Here is a 14,599-nt window from a genome sequence, read left to right on the forward strand (position 1 = left end):
CACACACACACACACACACACACACACACACACACACACACACACACACACTTTATCTAAACTCTCAGCAGAACAAACACTGAAGTGGAAATCAGATCCGTTTGCGTCAGTCTCACCTGTTATCTTGCTGCTCGGGGTCAACACATCCGAGCACTTCTTCATCCTCACTGTGCCAGCACTCGGATGGATCACATGAAAAGCGGAGCTGGATAAAAGTTCAACATTTTTAAAATGTTTAAATGAAACAAAGGACATGTTGAAGAATAAAAATATAGTTAAAGAAAAGTAGCCTACTGTCCAGGATCATTTTTTTTTTTTTTTTATCCATTAATGTTTCATAACCAATTCGATTTAAATGAGAAAAAAGGATTAGATTTAAGGGGGAAAGACATCAGACTGAGACATAAACACAGACAATCATCAGTCAAAACCACGAAAGAACCCTTAAATGTCTAGATCCAAAGACAAGAGACACACAAACAAAGAAGTTGACTCTCCACCTTTTCTTTTTTTAGAACCAAAGAAGCATCTTAGGCTAAAGATGAAACATCTCCACAAACTTAAAGACGTCCGTCTGCTTTCTTTGTTCAAGCTCTTGAGACTACCATGACCTGTCGGAGTGAGAAACTACAGACATCCTGTGTGCTTACATAGCCTTTGTCCCAGACTTGATGTTCTTACATCTGCTTGTTGGACTTTGGACTACTTTCTAACCACCATTGGATGTTGCTTTTTATGTTTAGCTCTGCCTGTCTGTAGTGTACGCTTTCTGTCCCGTTGACTGTTGATTATGTCACAAGGACATTAAAATTGTACTTACAGTCAAACTCTGGCCCTATTGATGCTCCCATCCAATGGCATTGAGAGAAATGGCACTGAGCCCCCAATAGACAGTAGGGTGTAGTCCAAGCAAATATACACTGCTCAAAAAAATCTCAATGGGAGACAAGTCAGGCAGGATCTCTCTACTGAAATGGACTGGGCAACGTGTTCGGCACTAAAGGGCGTCACTTCGTTTGATGGAAAATAAAATGATCAAGAGGGCTGAATTCAAAGACACCCGAAAAATCAACGGCAGGTTAGTTCGTTTTGCTGAAATTTCATTGAAGCAACTCCAAAAAGTACCAATTTGTTTGCATGCCTGACAATGTTGGGGCATGCTTCTAATGAGACAAGGGATGTTTAGGGAGAGCTCATCGTTGACCTCCTGGACAGATGAACTAAAAAGTCCCAGAGGTGTTCGACTGGATTAAGGTCTGGTGAGTGCAGGGGAAAGTCAGTGGTATTAATTCCTTCATCCTCCAGGAACTGCCTGCATACTCTCGTCACATGAGGCCGGACGTTCTCATGCACCAGGAGGAAACCAGGAACCATCAGCGCAGGGTCTTACAGTGAGTCCAAGGATTTCATCCCTGATACCTAATGCCATTCAGGATGTTGTTGCCTGAGGATGTCTGTGTCTCCCAACATGGATATGCCTCCCCAGACCATCACTGACCAGCACCAAGCTGATCACACTGAAGGATGTTACAGGCGTGGCTTCTCTGAATGTGCTCAGGGTGAACCTGCTGTCACTATGAAAAGAACAGGGCACCAATTCTGGTATTCTATGGCAAAATGCCATTTGGACTCCACAGTGCCAAAAAAGGAGCACAGGGGCCATAAGAGCACATTGGACCCTCAGGCCACCCTCATGAAGTTATCTGTTTGGTCAGAGACATTCACACCAGCAGCCTGCTGGAGCTCCTTTTATAGCTCTGGGCATGCTCATCCTGTACAGAGTATATACCAGACCCACTGATGGGTTAAGGCCTTCTATGGCTCTGTCCAGCTCTCGGAGGGTAACCGCCTGCCAGCTGGAATCTCCTCCATGCTCCTCAGACTGTTGGGAGACACAGCAAACCTTCAGGCAATGGCACGTATTCATGTGCCATCCTGGAGAATTGAAACTACCCCCCCCCACACACACTGACCAGATCAATATCCCAGCTTGATATTATGCTCCAATTAAACAGTGTTTCTAAAACCATGACCCCCCCTCCCTTATTTCTGTCACCATGCTTGAAATCAGACGCCACAAGCACAGATGAAACTGAAGGACGCTGCATGGTCATTGGACAGTTGTCAGCCTTTTTGACTCCAATCAGACCATAACTTACAAAGTGATCGTTGCTGTACTCAATAAGACTTTAAACTAGTGACTGAGACCAAAAGTACAGACAAAGTGTTTACAAAGGTTAAGAGTCATTTTCTCTAAGATTTCCAATCAACCAGAACTTTTCTGTTCTTGGCCAACAGAGGCCTTTTGGTTATTAAAATATTTGCAGTTCAAATGAGTGAAACTAAACTAAAAATTAACATCATTATGTACAACTGAGTTTTTCTCTCAAACATTTCTTCTTTTGTAATTCCTGCCCTAAAATGACCTTCCTTGTTCTTCCTCTTCACTCCAGCTTTTGCTCCTCTCTCTCCAACTCTGATTATTTGTTCTGTCGTCCTCCTGCTGTGTTTTAGACTCAGTGAGACCAGCTCAGTCAGACAAAGGCCATCTGTCTTTGTAATTGGGGCAACACTGCATTACACAAATAAATATTCTCTAACCCTGACCTAATATTTAGCAGTTAAGGCCATGTTAGTAGACATGGAAACACCTTTTAAACAGCCTGGATAAACAAGTTAGTCACAAGTAGAAAAATCGGGTTCTGGCACATACATGGATTAAAATACAAGACACTGGTACCAACATAATGAAGTCAGCTGAATAAAAACCCCAATCTGTTACTGATAAAAAGGTTGAACTAAACTATAAAAGACGAACAACACTTGTGACCGCAAGGGGGTTAAACGCCGCAGGGTCAGTAGATAAAGGCTCTGTATGCTTTGCTTGGGTTTTCTCATTCTGTGCATTTCTTACTTTAAATCCAGCACACATTCATTTGTTTAGTATGTAAAAGATGGATGTGTCACGGCGATTGAGAAGAGCTGTGTGGAAAAGGAAAAGGAGGATCCAAACGCAGGCAGCCGTGAAGGTGATTTATTGAACACGAAAATAAAGAGAGACAAACGGCAAAACGGAGAACTAAACTACTGAGCACGGACACAAACCTGAACATAAAGGAAGGAAGATGGTGGTACATGATGCTGACGGCAGGGACCACACGGATGAAACATGGCAGATACACAGACAGACCAGCAACTACAATGACAGAGGACACGACTTAAATACACGCAGAGAAACACAGGGGAATTACACACAGCTGAGAATAATCAACGAGACGAGAGGTAAAACTGAACACTCACATGAGACAGACCTTCACAATAAAACAGGAAACAAGCGATCACTACACAAGGACGCAGAACTAAACTCACACAAAACATGACACAGATCCTTAACCACGAGTGAACAGAAACATGGAACTTAAATAGTAACCAACAAATCACAAAGGTAACACAACGATCATTCAAGAGATAAACGAAAACATAATAAACTCAAAATGCCGGGTCGAACCCACCCAGAACCGTGACAGGATGAAACCACAGTGATGTCATCCAGTGGTCTTTGGACTGTTTGTTTTATGGAGATAAATGTTTCATCTCAGTTTGCTGCTCCGTTTGGTCCCATTTCATTAACAGCAAAAATATAAAGCTAAGCTAACTGTAGCATAGAGCAGCTCCAACACCACAGTGCAACATGCACGTATATAGTGCATATGTTCAGACAATCTGTGTGCTGTGCTGCACACCTGCACTGTTTTGCTACTGTCGTTAACTAAATGTTTTAATAATATTTCATCACCTTTTAATGTTATTTTATCCTTTTTGTTAGACTTCACTCTTTTTGCCAGAATTAAATTGAGAAATACAAGTTTTAGTTTATTTGGAGAGAAAGGTCACAGGCATGTTACAGATGCACGTCGATTCAAATCAGTTCGTAGTGTGTTTGGAAAAATGACAGCTGGATAAAATCTTTGGCTTCTGTCGCTTTTACGGTCTGCAGTTGGTCCTCTGCTGCCGCTCAGTGGACACAGGTTGAACTGCACCAAGCCTCCTTCAGCTTTTCAACATTTATCTGTTTTCAGTTATTAAAGTCACAGAGCAGATATCTGGTGTCTCACTTGGCAAACTCTTGAAGGCCAAAATCACCTGTCCAAAGAAAGAGTTTAAAAAAGTAAACCAGTGCCGGCTGGCGAACAACATAAGCCTGAGATCGTCTGTCCACAGCTCTGATCATTTATTTTAATCTGGAGAGTCTGTTTGACGAGTGTGCTGGTTTATAGTTTAAGATATTAAATAGCAACACAGACTCATAGCAGCATGAAATGAATTTCATCCACTGGTTCATGTTCCTGAACATGAAATTCAGTGTTCATGTACCGAACTGCAGTATGTGAAAAACTGCTGTAACTCAGAACAATCATGAAAGTGGACCTTTACATATGGACCCACATAAAATATGCAGTATGAGGCTTTGATGACTGCTTTGGAATTTAATGAGAAAAAAAGACAACTTTATATTTTGAGACATTAAATTTTACTCAGTTTATGTTTCATAGTAAATGTGGATTGTTGTGCCAAACTGATGTGAGTTCACACTGGTTCATTTTAAGTTTGTTGCATTCATTTTTTCTCGCCTTTATTCCAACTAAAACACTGAACTAAAACTGTTCACTGCCAACTCATCTGTAGTATTTCTTGATTGAGTGTGAATGTGATTTTGTCGTATCATATTCAGCAGATAAAACATTTGAAGCTAATTATATTATTTATTGTTATTCATTGGTGTCACACTTAGTCACGGTCTGCTGTGCTTCACAGTGTTTGTGTGATGGCAGTGAGTGTTGTAGGTAGTTGAGATCACGCTGCGACTCTTCAGAGGTCCATACACGCGGGCGTCGTGTCCCCAGGATATGGGTGGTGTGTAGGGTGGATGATGGCTTTTTCTGCTTCTGTTTGGGAAGTGACTTTGTTCTAGCAGCTGCTTGTGGGGCCTCAACACCTTATAGAGCTTTGGAGTTGACGTCACGCCGCAATATATAGTGGGAGCGTGGCGCCACAAATCAAAACAAACACACTGTGTTGGAACGACGACGACAAGAAACACAGTTAAAAGCACTGTCCTATCTTCACATATGTTGTTTGTGGAGTACGCGCTTACACTGCGAACCAGTTTCGTAATTACAAGTCGCTGGAGGCGCACATCCAATTTACTAACGGCTGGGTGCAGATTTGGCTATTTTCAAGCCACCAAACTGTGAGTACGTCATCATTCAAACCAGGGTAAGTCAGCTGGAGCGCATCGAGTGTAATAGCCATGGTTCACCCCCCACCACAGTTGATGTTATACATTAATCAATGAACTGCTAAAATCTCGTTGTCATATTATGTGTCCATAATAGTAAAGTTGATGCAAACTCCCACATTGATAATCGGGCAACATATTACATCCATTTCATAGGCAGGCTTCCCTACAGTTGTGCGAAAGAATTAGCGAATCGTTACATAACACGCATGTCTGCAAAGTCACTCCATTCGATGTTTGTTCGCAATTTCTATAACCTCCGAAACCACCAACGATAATATTATTAAGCTATAAAGAGTGATATGAACACATATGTAGAACTTACTGGAATGAAAATGTCCGGTAAGTTAAGTGATATCTGGAGATTGAAGCGAACTGGATATCAGCTCGTCTCACGGCTGCTATCCAGGCTGGACGCCTTCTTTTTGTAACGCCGCCATATGAGCTGCCTCATGTTGCTTCCAGGTTGGCAAAGAATAAAAGCACAAACCCTTTTTAAGCGTATTCCTGTGTCGGTTGTGCGATCGAACATTGCAGCCGACCACACAGCAAGTACGAACCACGGCTGTTGTGTGTGCTTTCGCTCCTTTGTCGCTTGCGCTTTGTTTGGACCTGGAAAATGGCGCATCAGGCCAAAATCCTTTCCACGCCCACCCCTGTGACATCACGCTCCAAAGCCCTATAAGTGTTGCTGTCCCTGAGGAGTGTGCTGATTAGGAGTGACACAGTGCATCCACACTTTATCAGCCTCATAGCCTTCACACGCTGTGAATACTGTGAAAAAACAACACGAAATTATACATTTCTTCAGAAGCTAACTTGTCTTGGAACGTATACACACCCAAAGTGGCGCGCTTTTACAGAAAACCTCCTCCCAAACACACCCCTCCAGGTTTCTCTGCCAATGTGAGCGTAGAAGTCTCCCAGAAGAACAACGCAGTCACCAGAAGCAGCTCCACTGCCCCACTCACTGACCAAACTGTAAGCAACCTTCTCATCCCTCTGTGAAACCTGCAGCATACCCTGCTCACTGCCTTTCACCAACTCCAGACCAGAACAGAGTCCAACCCCAGAGCTGGGCGTTGAGGTGAGCACAGGTATGTCTAGTGAAAATACTGAATATTAACTACAATACTAGCACCACGTGTTTTAGTGTGTTTGACTCACATGGTGTGGGGCACCTACTGTAAACTGAAGCCTGCTGAACTGAACACTTTGTCAAATTAATGCCAAAAATGATGAAAAGAAGTTGATAAAATGTCATACTTAGATTCACATTTAGATACTTTATAGGAAAGAGTCTAACCTCGCTGACTGATTGCTTTCTTTTTCAGAGAAGCCACAGCACCCTGCGTCGCACGCACTGAGGATGTAATAAGATTAACAACATGATCGACTTCTGTGAGAGCAGGATTTAGGTAGCTGCTCTGCACACAGATATAGGAAATGACAGAGGAAGGATCGCTTCCTTAGAGTTGCACACAGAAACCAGCCCTCGTGTTGGTCTTTCCTGGGGAAATACAGGTCTTGCATCATTTAGTGCTTCGCACCCAGGGGTCATGATAGCAGCTGAAGGCTGACCTGAAAAGTGTGATGAAGAGTGATATTCATGTGGTGTTGCATCATTCTGAAAAATTTCCAGTTTCGAGCAACATAAGAAACCAAAAAATAAAAAGGGACATGATAAGTGTTTTTACATAAATGATTCGACTTGTTGTGGATTATTTCCTGGGGTTCACCAACGTCTACACCAGCTTCTACTTGTCATCACAGAAGCTATAGACCCTGTGCACGAGAAAATGCTGACCTCCTGTATTAAGACCTGATGTAGAGTTGACCGTTTCCGGTAGCTTTATTTTTCAATTGCTAGTGCGAAGATGGACCCAAAAAACACAAAAACGGAAAGATTGCATTAAGTGACAAAGAGCAGGAGGTGGGTGTAAACAACCAATCGATCTGCACTCTTCAAACGTCAAAATTAAGCATGTGATGTTTTTATGACACAGCAGTGGTGGGTGTTCCACTCAACACAAGCAGAGCTGCATTACAAAATCAGAAGCACATCTCTGTACGGGGACACTTCTTATGATTCAAACTACAGGTGAACAATAGTCAAAGGTTCCCCGTTATGTTGATATCAGCTGGTCAAGTGCACACCTACACAGCATGTCAACAACAAAAAGCCACAGAAATAAATAAATGAATGATTGCTGGTAGGGGTCTCTATATATTAGTATTTACGAAGGGTATGTTGAGATCTTCTTATGGCCTCTGACAGCGGACTCATGTCCGTGCTTGTTCTGCTAGACCTCAGTGCAGCACTGCAGTGGTTTGTATCATATCAATCTAATAGACTTTGTTCACATAAATGGAGAGTCCTCTTTAAACACTAAGGTTCTGGAGTTCCACAGGGTTCAGTGCTAGGACCAATTCTGTGTACATTATACATGCTTCCCTTAGGCAGCATCATTAGAAGCCATAGCATACACTTTCATTGCTCCACCACTCTGCATTTAATCATTATTTATTTTTCATCTCTGGCTCTCAGTGTCTTTTGTCCCGTCTTCCTCCCCTCACCGCCGACTGATCGTGGAGATTGCTGGCCATCCCTGAGCCTGGTTCTGCTGGAGGTTTCTTCCTGTTGCCAGGTGCTAGCTCACACAGGGTTTTCTCTCTATTGTTGTAGGGGGTATACCGTGTAATATAAAGAAGCTTGAGGTGACTGATGTTGTGATTTGGCGCTATAATTGAATTGTGTTTTTCTGTTGTGGTTCTGTTGGCTTCATCAGGTAGTGGCCTTCAGCATACAATGGACTGGTTCACAGGTGAGTCTAAACCACCAGGAATGGGAATCAGCACCTCCAAGTCTGTTCACGGGGGAGTGGAAGATTAAACGATGGATTGGTCTGTGGTTAAGAGAGAGACTGCACACTTCCTCCAAAGGGTGCATGGGAGTTGCTGACACTTAGAAATATGGCAAAGAGTTTAATCATTTAGGAGAAACTCAGAGTGGAAGTGCAACTCCATATCGAAAGGAGCCGGGTGAGGTGGTTCAGGCCTCTTACTCAGATGGTGGCTGGATGAGGCATTCTGTGAATGTTCTACCAACAGGAGGTCCCGGGTCAGACCAAGGACATGCTGGGGAGATTATATGCCTCGACTGGCGTGGGAACACCTAGGTGCCTCCCCACATGGGCTGAAGGAGGTGACTGAGGAGAGGAAGATGTGAGTTTATTCACTCAAGATGCTGCTCAGCCCCCGATAATCAGGAGAAGATTAATGGGTAGAATATGATATAACAAACACTGGATGATATACATATATACTATATTAAACTGTAACATGAAAGAAAATGGAAAAAATCAGAGGAAACCATGAAGCAAAGTACGATGCAATGTATTTGAATCCAATTTCCTACATTTGATCAGTTTCCTTTGATTTTACATTTAAAGTTGTACAAGTTGTACACGGGAAAAAGTGATTACAATTATTATCATGCACACAGTGTTGACTCATGAATAAATACAGTACATTTTCTAATAAGTGAAAAAAATAAAAGGATACAACAGCAACACAAAGCGAAAATTACCAACAAAACAACAGTTAAAGCAATTTTTTCTTTAGTCTTTTGAAACATTTTGTGGAGGCACAGTTTTTATTTTATATGAAAAGAATAATTCGGTGCTCCTACTTCTGATTGAAAACAGACCTAAAACAGAGTTTTTAATAATCTGAAAGCTTAAACGTTTACCCGTAGCGTTATTATTTGAATAGGGATACCACTCCTCAGCTTTCATTATTAATGTGTTTATTCATGCATATACAGCAATGATCTGACCTTCTGATTATTTTCGATTGAAGAGTTCAGGAACATCTCAATAATCACTTCATCAACATTCATGATAAACAAACATCTGAGTAAACGTGATTCAGTAAAAACACACGATATGATAATAACCTCACTGTTGATCTTCATGTTAAGCTGACTTTAATGAGTCACAGCTAAATGAATTTCACTGTATAGGACATGCACCGCTTTTCACGGCCACAACTGTAGCTCCAGCTACAGCTCCCACTACAGCTCCCACTGCAGCTCCAATTGGGCCTCCTACAGCTCCAACACCTGCTCCAATAGCAACTTCAACAGCAAGTCCAACACCAGCTCCCAGACCAATACCAGGAATTGCTCCAGCAGCAGCCACAACGGCCTGGATGAACCAGTTGTCTTTCTCTGCCAGTCTCCGTGCTTCCTGGGGTGTCATGCCTGGATTTTCCTTCAGAAGTCGGCCCATCTCCTCTTTTATGGCTTTCTCTGCCTCCAGGAATTTTTCATTGGTGTAGCAGCTTCCTCCGTTTCTCTGAACCATTGTGTTGATCTTCTCCAACACCTCTCTGACCTGAGTGGGATCTTTCTTTCTGTTGTTAAAAACATGATATCTTCTCTGACACTGATCGAGGAAGTCATTGAGAGCTTTACTTTTATGGATAAATGTTTCTATGTTCATGTCGTCGGCCTCCAGATTGTCTCCATGTGTGAACAAGGCCATAGTGTACTGTGCTGCTGTTTCTCCAAACACCTTCTGAAGGATTTTCACTGTTTCTTGTTCTTCTTTTGTGAATCTGCCAGCCTGGAGCACAACCAGGAACACATGAGGACCAGGAGCAACAAATGAGATTGATCTAGCGATCTCTCTTTTCACCTCCTTTTCAGTTTTGCTGGTGTCGAACAGACCCGGAGTATCAATGACAGCCAGCGCGTGACCACCAAATTCTCCCGTTTCCTTTCGGCACTCTAACGTTACTGTGGAAGGAGATGTTGTGGATATAAAAGTTCTTGTTCCTAAGATGGTGTTTCCTGTTGCGCTCTTCCCAACTCCAGTTTTCCCAACGAGGACTATCCGGAACTTGGGTTCTTCCTCTTCTTCATCATCTGCCAAACAATGTTAAAAACATGACGCTGATGTTAATGTTGATCAGATGTGTACATCTGACATTTTCGTTCCCTTTTCCTTTGGAAGAAAATGTTTTTTGTTTTTTTTAAACATCAGCACTTTAAAAAGTATGCTTTAGTTATCTGGAGCCTAAACAGTAGTAACAGACAGTACCAGGCTGCTGAGATGGATGAAGGAGAAGCAAAACCTTGCAATTGTGATGAATTTTGCAAGAAAGAACTGCAAGAACGTTATATTAATACGAATTTTTAAAACAGAAGTTACATAGAATTTACAGGAAGCAGAGGGTCTGTTTTACGTGTGGACCAATCCATCTAAAATCAACCTGTTTTTACAACATTAACATTATCGTGTTAAAATGTTTAATAACTGGACATTTACAATATGAAAAAGTTCAGCAATCCCATATTTCAGCACACACTAATAGAGATTGACAGACCACGTGACTTTCGCGCATTGCATGCTGGGACCTCGTGGCAAAACAATCAAAGCAATGCATCAAACGCAAGCATTTGCAGCACCGCAAAACGTTCATTCTCCCGTTCCAAAACCTTCTTGCGTTTTCTTTTCCCCCCAAAAAGTTCTGTACAAAACGAAGGAGAACAATGCCGGTCCGTACAAAGACAGACTTGATGAAAAGTCAAAGAAAAGATACGAGGAAAAAATCAAAGGAGCGAAAGGGTCAGACCCTCACGAGCACACAGAGTAGACAAAAGACGTTAGCGTGCTGCCCGACTTTCACCACGCTCATATTTATAATTACACGGTTCTTGGAGTGAGTGCACACACTCGTGAAGTTTAGTAACTTCAGGTCACTGCAACAAGCCCAGGTACAGTTTACCGACGGATGGGTGCAGGACCTTGAAATGCACCGTGTAGAAAGTAAAGACCATCGTACGTATCATAAGTTTACCAGTCTCACAAATCGTCGTCATAAACACACATTCGTTAACCGTTTATTAATAGGACCTTTGAGCTCAACGGTAATTAATTAGTAGTGGAAATAATTTCTGGTTCATTACAGAAATGTAGCAGTGACCAGTGTTGGTCAAGTTACTTGAAAAAAGTAATCAGTAACTAATTACTGATTACTTCCCCCAAAAAGTAATCCCGTTACTTTACTGATTACTTATCTTCAAAAGTAATTAATTACTTAGTTACTTAGTTACTTTTTAAAAACACGATTTACAACCTGAATAGGTGATAAAGTGATAGATCTTTCAGCCCAATTCTACTTTTTCTGCATAATCCATCATACAAAATGTAATCAGATGGAAACGTCTCTTTTTAAAACTTGTTTTATTAGTTTTAATCTTTTAACTTTATGCATCAAGCAAAGATTTAATTATATGCAACATTCTCTGACTGGAAGAAATTAGTTTAACATTTAAACCTATTTTCTGCACATAAAATAAAATATTTTGTGTGTTTACACTCAGTCTTTCAAATAGATGCAAGTAAAACACAGCAGAAAATAAATAAAGTCAAAGACTCAGCGGTCCTGTTGGTCTATTTTCACCTGTAAAGCAGGAGTGGGGTAGGCGGAGGGTTACCCTGGTGCAGGTGTGCCGCGGTCAGTGGAAGAATCCGCGAGTTTCTCTGTGAGTTTCCCATTACGTCGTAGCTACTCGGTGCTTGTTGGAAGTTTAGGGGTTTTTTCGCTGTAAAAAGAAGTTTTCTTCCCACGCACAGCGGACACTAATGTTTTTGTCACTTTTTATGGAATCAAACTCAAAGTAAGGTCAGTACTTCCACGCTTTAAACGCTGCACGCTCATACTCTCTCTCTGCACTCGATATGTGATCCATTGTTGATCTGCACACAGCTGTTGTCACGAACGTCGCACTCGCTTACGTCACTGTTGTGAGACATTCTCGCAAAAAATCACGGTTTTAGTAACGCAGCGTTCCTACGGGAAAGTAACGGTAATCTAATTACCAATTTTGCAATAGTAATCCCTTACTTTACTCATTACCTGAAAAAAGTAATCAGATTACAGTAACGCGTTACAAGTAGCGCGTTACTGCCCATCTCTGGCACTGACAATTCACTATTTATGCACAATAAATAAAGGAGCATAGCGCGACAATTTCTGTTCAGCGCCAGACTTGCTTGTAACCTATATCACTAATTATGTTAAGAAAAATGACGTATTAACTATAACAGCAGACTGACCTTTGTGGAAATGCTTTGGAGCAGACTAACCAGTGAGTGTTCTGGGACGTTATATTTGGTCTTTGAATGGCTGCAATCCAGGCCATCCGTCGCCTCTTTGTTACTTTGGAAACACGACTCGAACAATTTCTCTTCAACGACGTAATCCGATAAAAACTGATCTCTTTACCCGTCGGCTTCCCGTGGCTGTCATGCGACCGGCTACTGCAGTTAATAATACAACAGCTTCTTGACATTTTTTGTGTTTCTTTTTATCGCTGTGTGATGTAATTTCAATTGAAAGCCTGCGTGCGCTAGTACCTCTCGCCACGAGTTCCCAGAATCCTTTGTGGTTTTACCCCTGAATGACGTCATATTTTCAATCTCTATTTAAAAAAAAAAACATCAAAAAAACCCCAAAACAATTACTGACTGAATATGTTAGATCAGATTCTACAAATAATAATAAAAACATAAAAACAACAAAAGCAAAACAACCAAAGAAATAGAGAAGAGAACATAAGTGCTAAAAACAGACGTGTAGTGAGCTCTATTAGTTTCCATGTACTTACCTAGCAGAGCATATGTGCTGTCCATGTTTGTCCCTCTGTAAGTGGCTTGTTTGTAATTGTGTTGCATGTCTGACTGCTTTCTGTTTATAGTGTCTCAGTATGAGAGTCTGCTTCTAGTCCTGCCCTCAAACATGTGACATCGTTATACGCGAGATGAGGAAAAATGGGTAACCCAGGTTACAAATGTTACCATGATGCAGCTATAAGAAAAGAACAACCTGAACAATGAATGACATCAAATACAACGTTTGATTACAACAGCTGATTGAGCTGAAAATTAATTGCAATTTTCCTCTGTAGGTCTCTGTGGGCCTTGTTTACATCCACAACACTAATGGTTGCATTTAACACGTCATACACTCATATACTCATAAAGTAAAAAAATCGTTTGTGGCTATGGTCCTAACATGATGTGGTGGTGTGACCGTGAGTTTGGGAACTGTGGGGGAGACCCAAGCCAAACCCATGTGCTGTTACTGTGGCCGAGAGTGAAAGAGAAAGTTTCATATGCCCCGATGACTGGACAGAAAACCGCTGCAAGTGTTACGCAAGAAAAGAAGGAGAGTATTCATAGTAGGAATTATGACCGCTGGCCCCAGTCTTCTCTAACATTTGGAATAAAAATGGCTCCGTGGAAATGAACCCTCCAGAGAGGGCTTCTTTAAGAGTTTAGACTATTAGACTGTGTTTTAGTGTTTCCACTGAGATCTCAGTGAAGTGGTTTAGAGGATGTGGGGGTAGGGAGGGGGGATCTGGGTTTAGCTCTACGAAGATCAGTCATTTTATTGGTTCTATATTCAAAACATTGTTCATTCTTTTCCAATGAAGATGATGAAGATTCAGTGTGATAAGATAAGATAACCTTTATTAGTCCCACGCGTGGGAAATTTGGTTTGTTACAGCAGTGGACAGTGCAAAGTTGCACAGAAAAATTAGAAGAAGAAAAAAAACACTGGAATAATATATCCATAAGATATTGTACACAATAGAATAGAATAAAACGAAATGCTATATACAATCGAATAAAATAGAATACAAATGCTATATACAATATGAGTACAATACAACGATGCCAGAAAGAGTACTGCAATAGATGGGTAGACCGAGAACCAATCACAGTTAGTTTTAAAAGGATTCTGGACGTGTGACCGTGGTGAATGTGAAAGACAGTAGTTCCCTGAATTTCATCTGGTTGTCACAATCAACGGAAGCAGGACCCAAACACAGACACGTGAAAATGAAACTTCTAACGAGCCGTTTATTATGGCTGATTAAGCAGTACAAAAAGAAAAAGGCCAAGTCAAAACAAAAGTGGACAAAACCTAAACTGGGAAATTAGAAACATGAAAAAACCCTAAACATGGAAACCTGACAAAAAATATCAGAATATCTGAAACTGTGAAATCCTGGAAACATGGCAGGAACATAACAAACGACCTGACCGAGAATGAATGACAGCAGAACATAAAGGGAAGTGGACGCACACGGGGTACACCGTTGACACACATGAACATGACGCCTCATGGGAAGCAAAACTAAACACAATGACCACGGAACACGAGGCTGTCAAAATAAAACAGGCAGCAGAGACACAAAACTTAAGTGGGATAGTTAAGGAGACG

At 41.5% G+C, this 14,599-nt stretch overlaps 2 protein-coding genes across 2 annotated transcripts in view; both read right to left on the reverse strand.

Moving 5' to 3' along the window:
* slc13a5a (solute carrier family 13 member 5a) overlaps positions 1-3,180 on the reverse strand; it is a 26,122-nt gene extending 22,942 nt beyond the window's left edge. The window contains exons 1-2 of the mRNA XM_013915437.1: positions 3,106-3,180; positions 117-205 (exon numbers count right to left, since the gene is read on the reverse strand). Of these exons, the coding sequence (XP_013770891.1) occupies positions 117-205; positions 3,106-3,171 (155 nt within the window). The 5' untranslated portion in view covers positions 3,172-3,180. The remainder of the gene's footprint in view (positions 1-116; positions 206-3,105) is intronic.
* Positions 3,181-9,273: 6,093 nt separating this feature from the next.
* On the reverse strand, positions 9,274-13,043 carry LOC102210398 (GTPase IMAP family member 4-like). Its single transcript, XM_005751237.1, has 2 exons — positions 12,978-13,043; positions 9,274-10,229 (listed from the first exon to the last, which is right to left on the reverse strand). Exons 1-2 carry the CDS (start codon positions 13,000-13,002, stop codon positions 9,313-9,315), a joined length of 942 nt encoding a protein of 313 aa, XP_005751294.1. The 5' UTR covers positions 13,003-13,043; the 3' UTR covers positions 9,274-9,312.
* Between the last annotated feature and the right edge of the window lie 1,556 nt (positions 13,044-14,599).

The sequence above is a fragment of the Pundamilia nyererei genome, unplaced genomic scaffold, assembly GCF_000239375.1.
Source record: "Pundamilia nyererei isolate P.nyererei 1_Seehausen unplaced genomic scaffold, PunNye1.0 scaffold00304, whole genome shotgun sequence".
Taxonomy (NCBI): Eukaryota; Metazoa; Chordata; class Actinopteri; order Cichliformes; family Cichlidae; genus Pundamilia; species Pundamilia nyererei.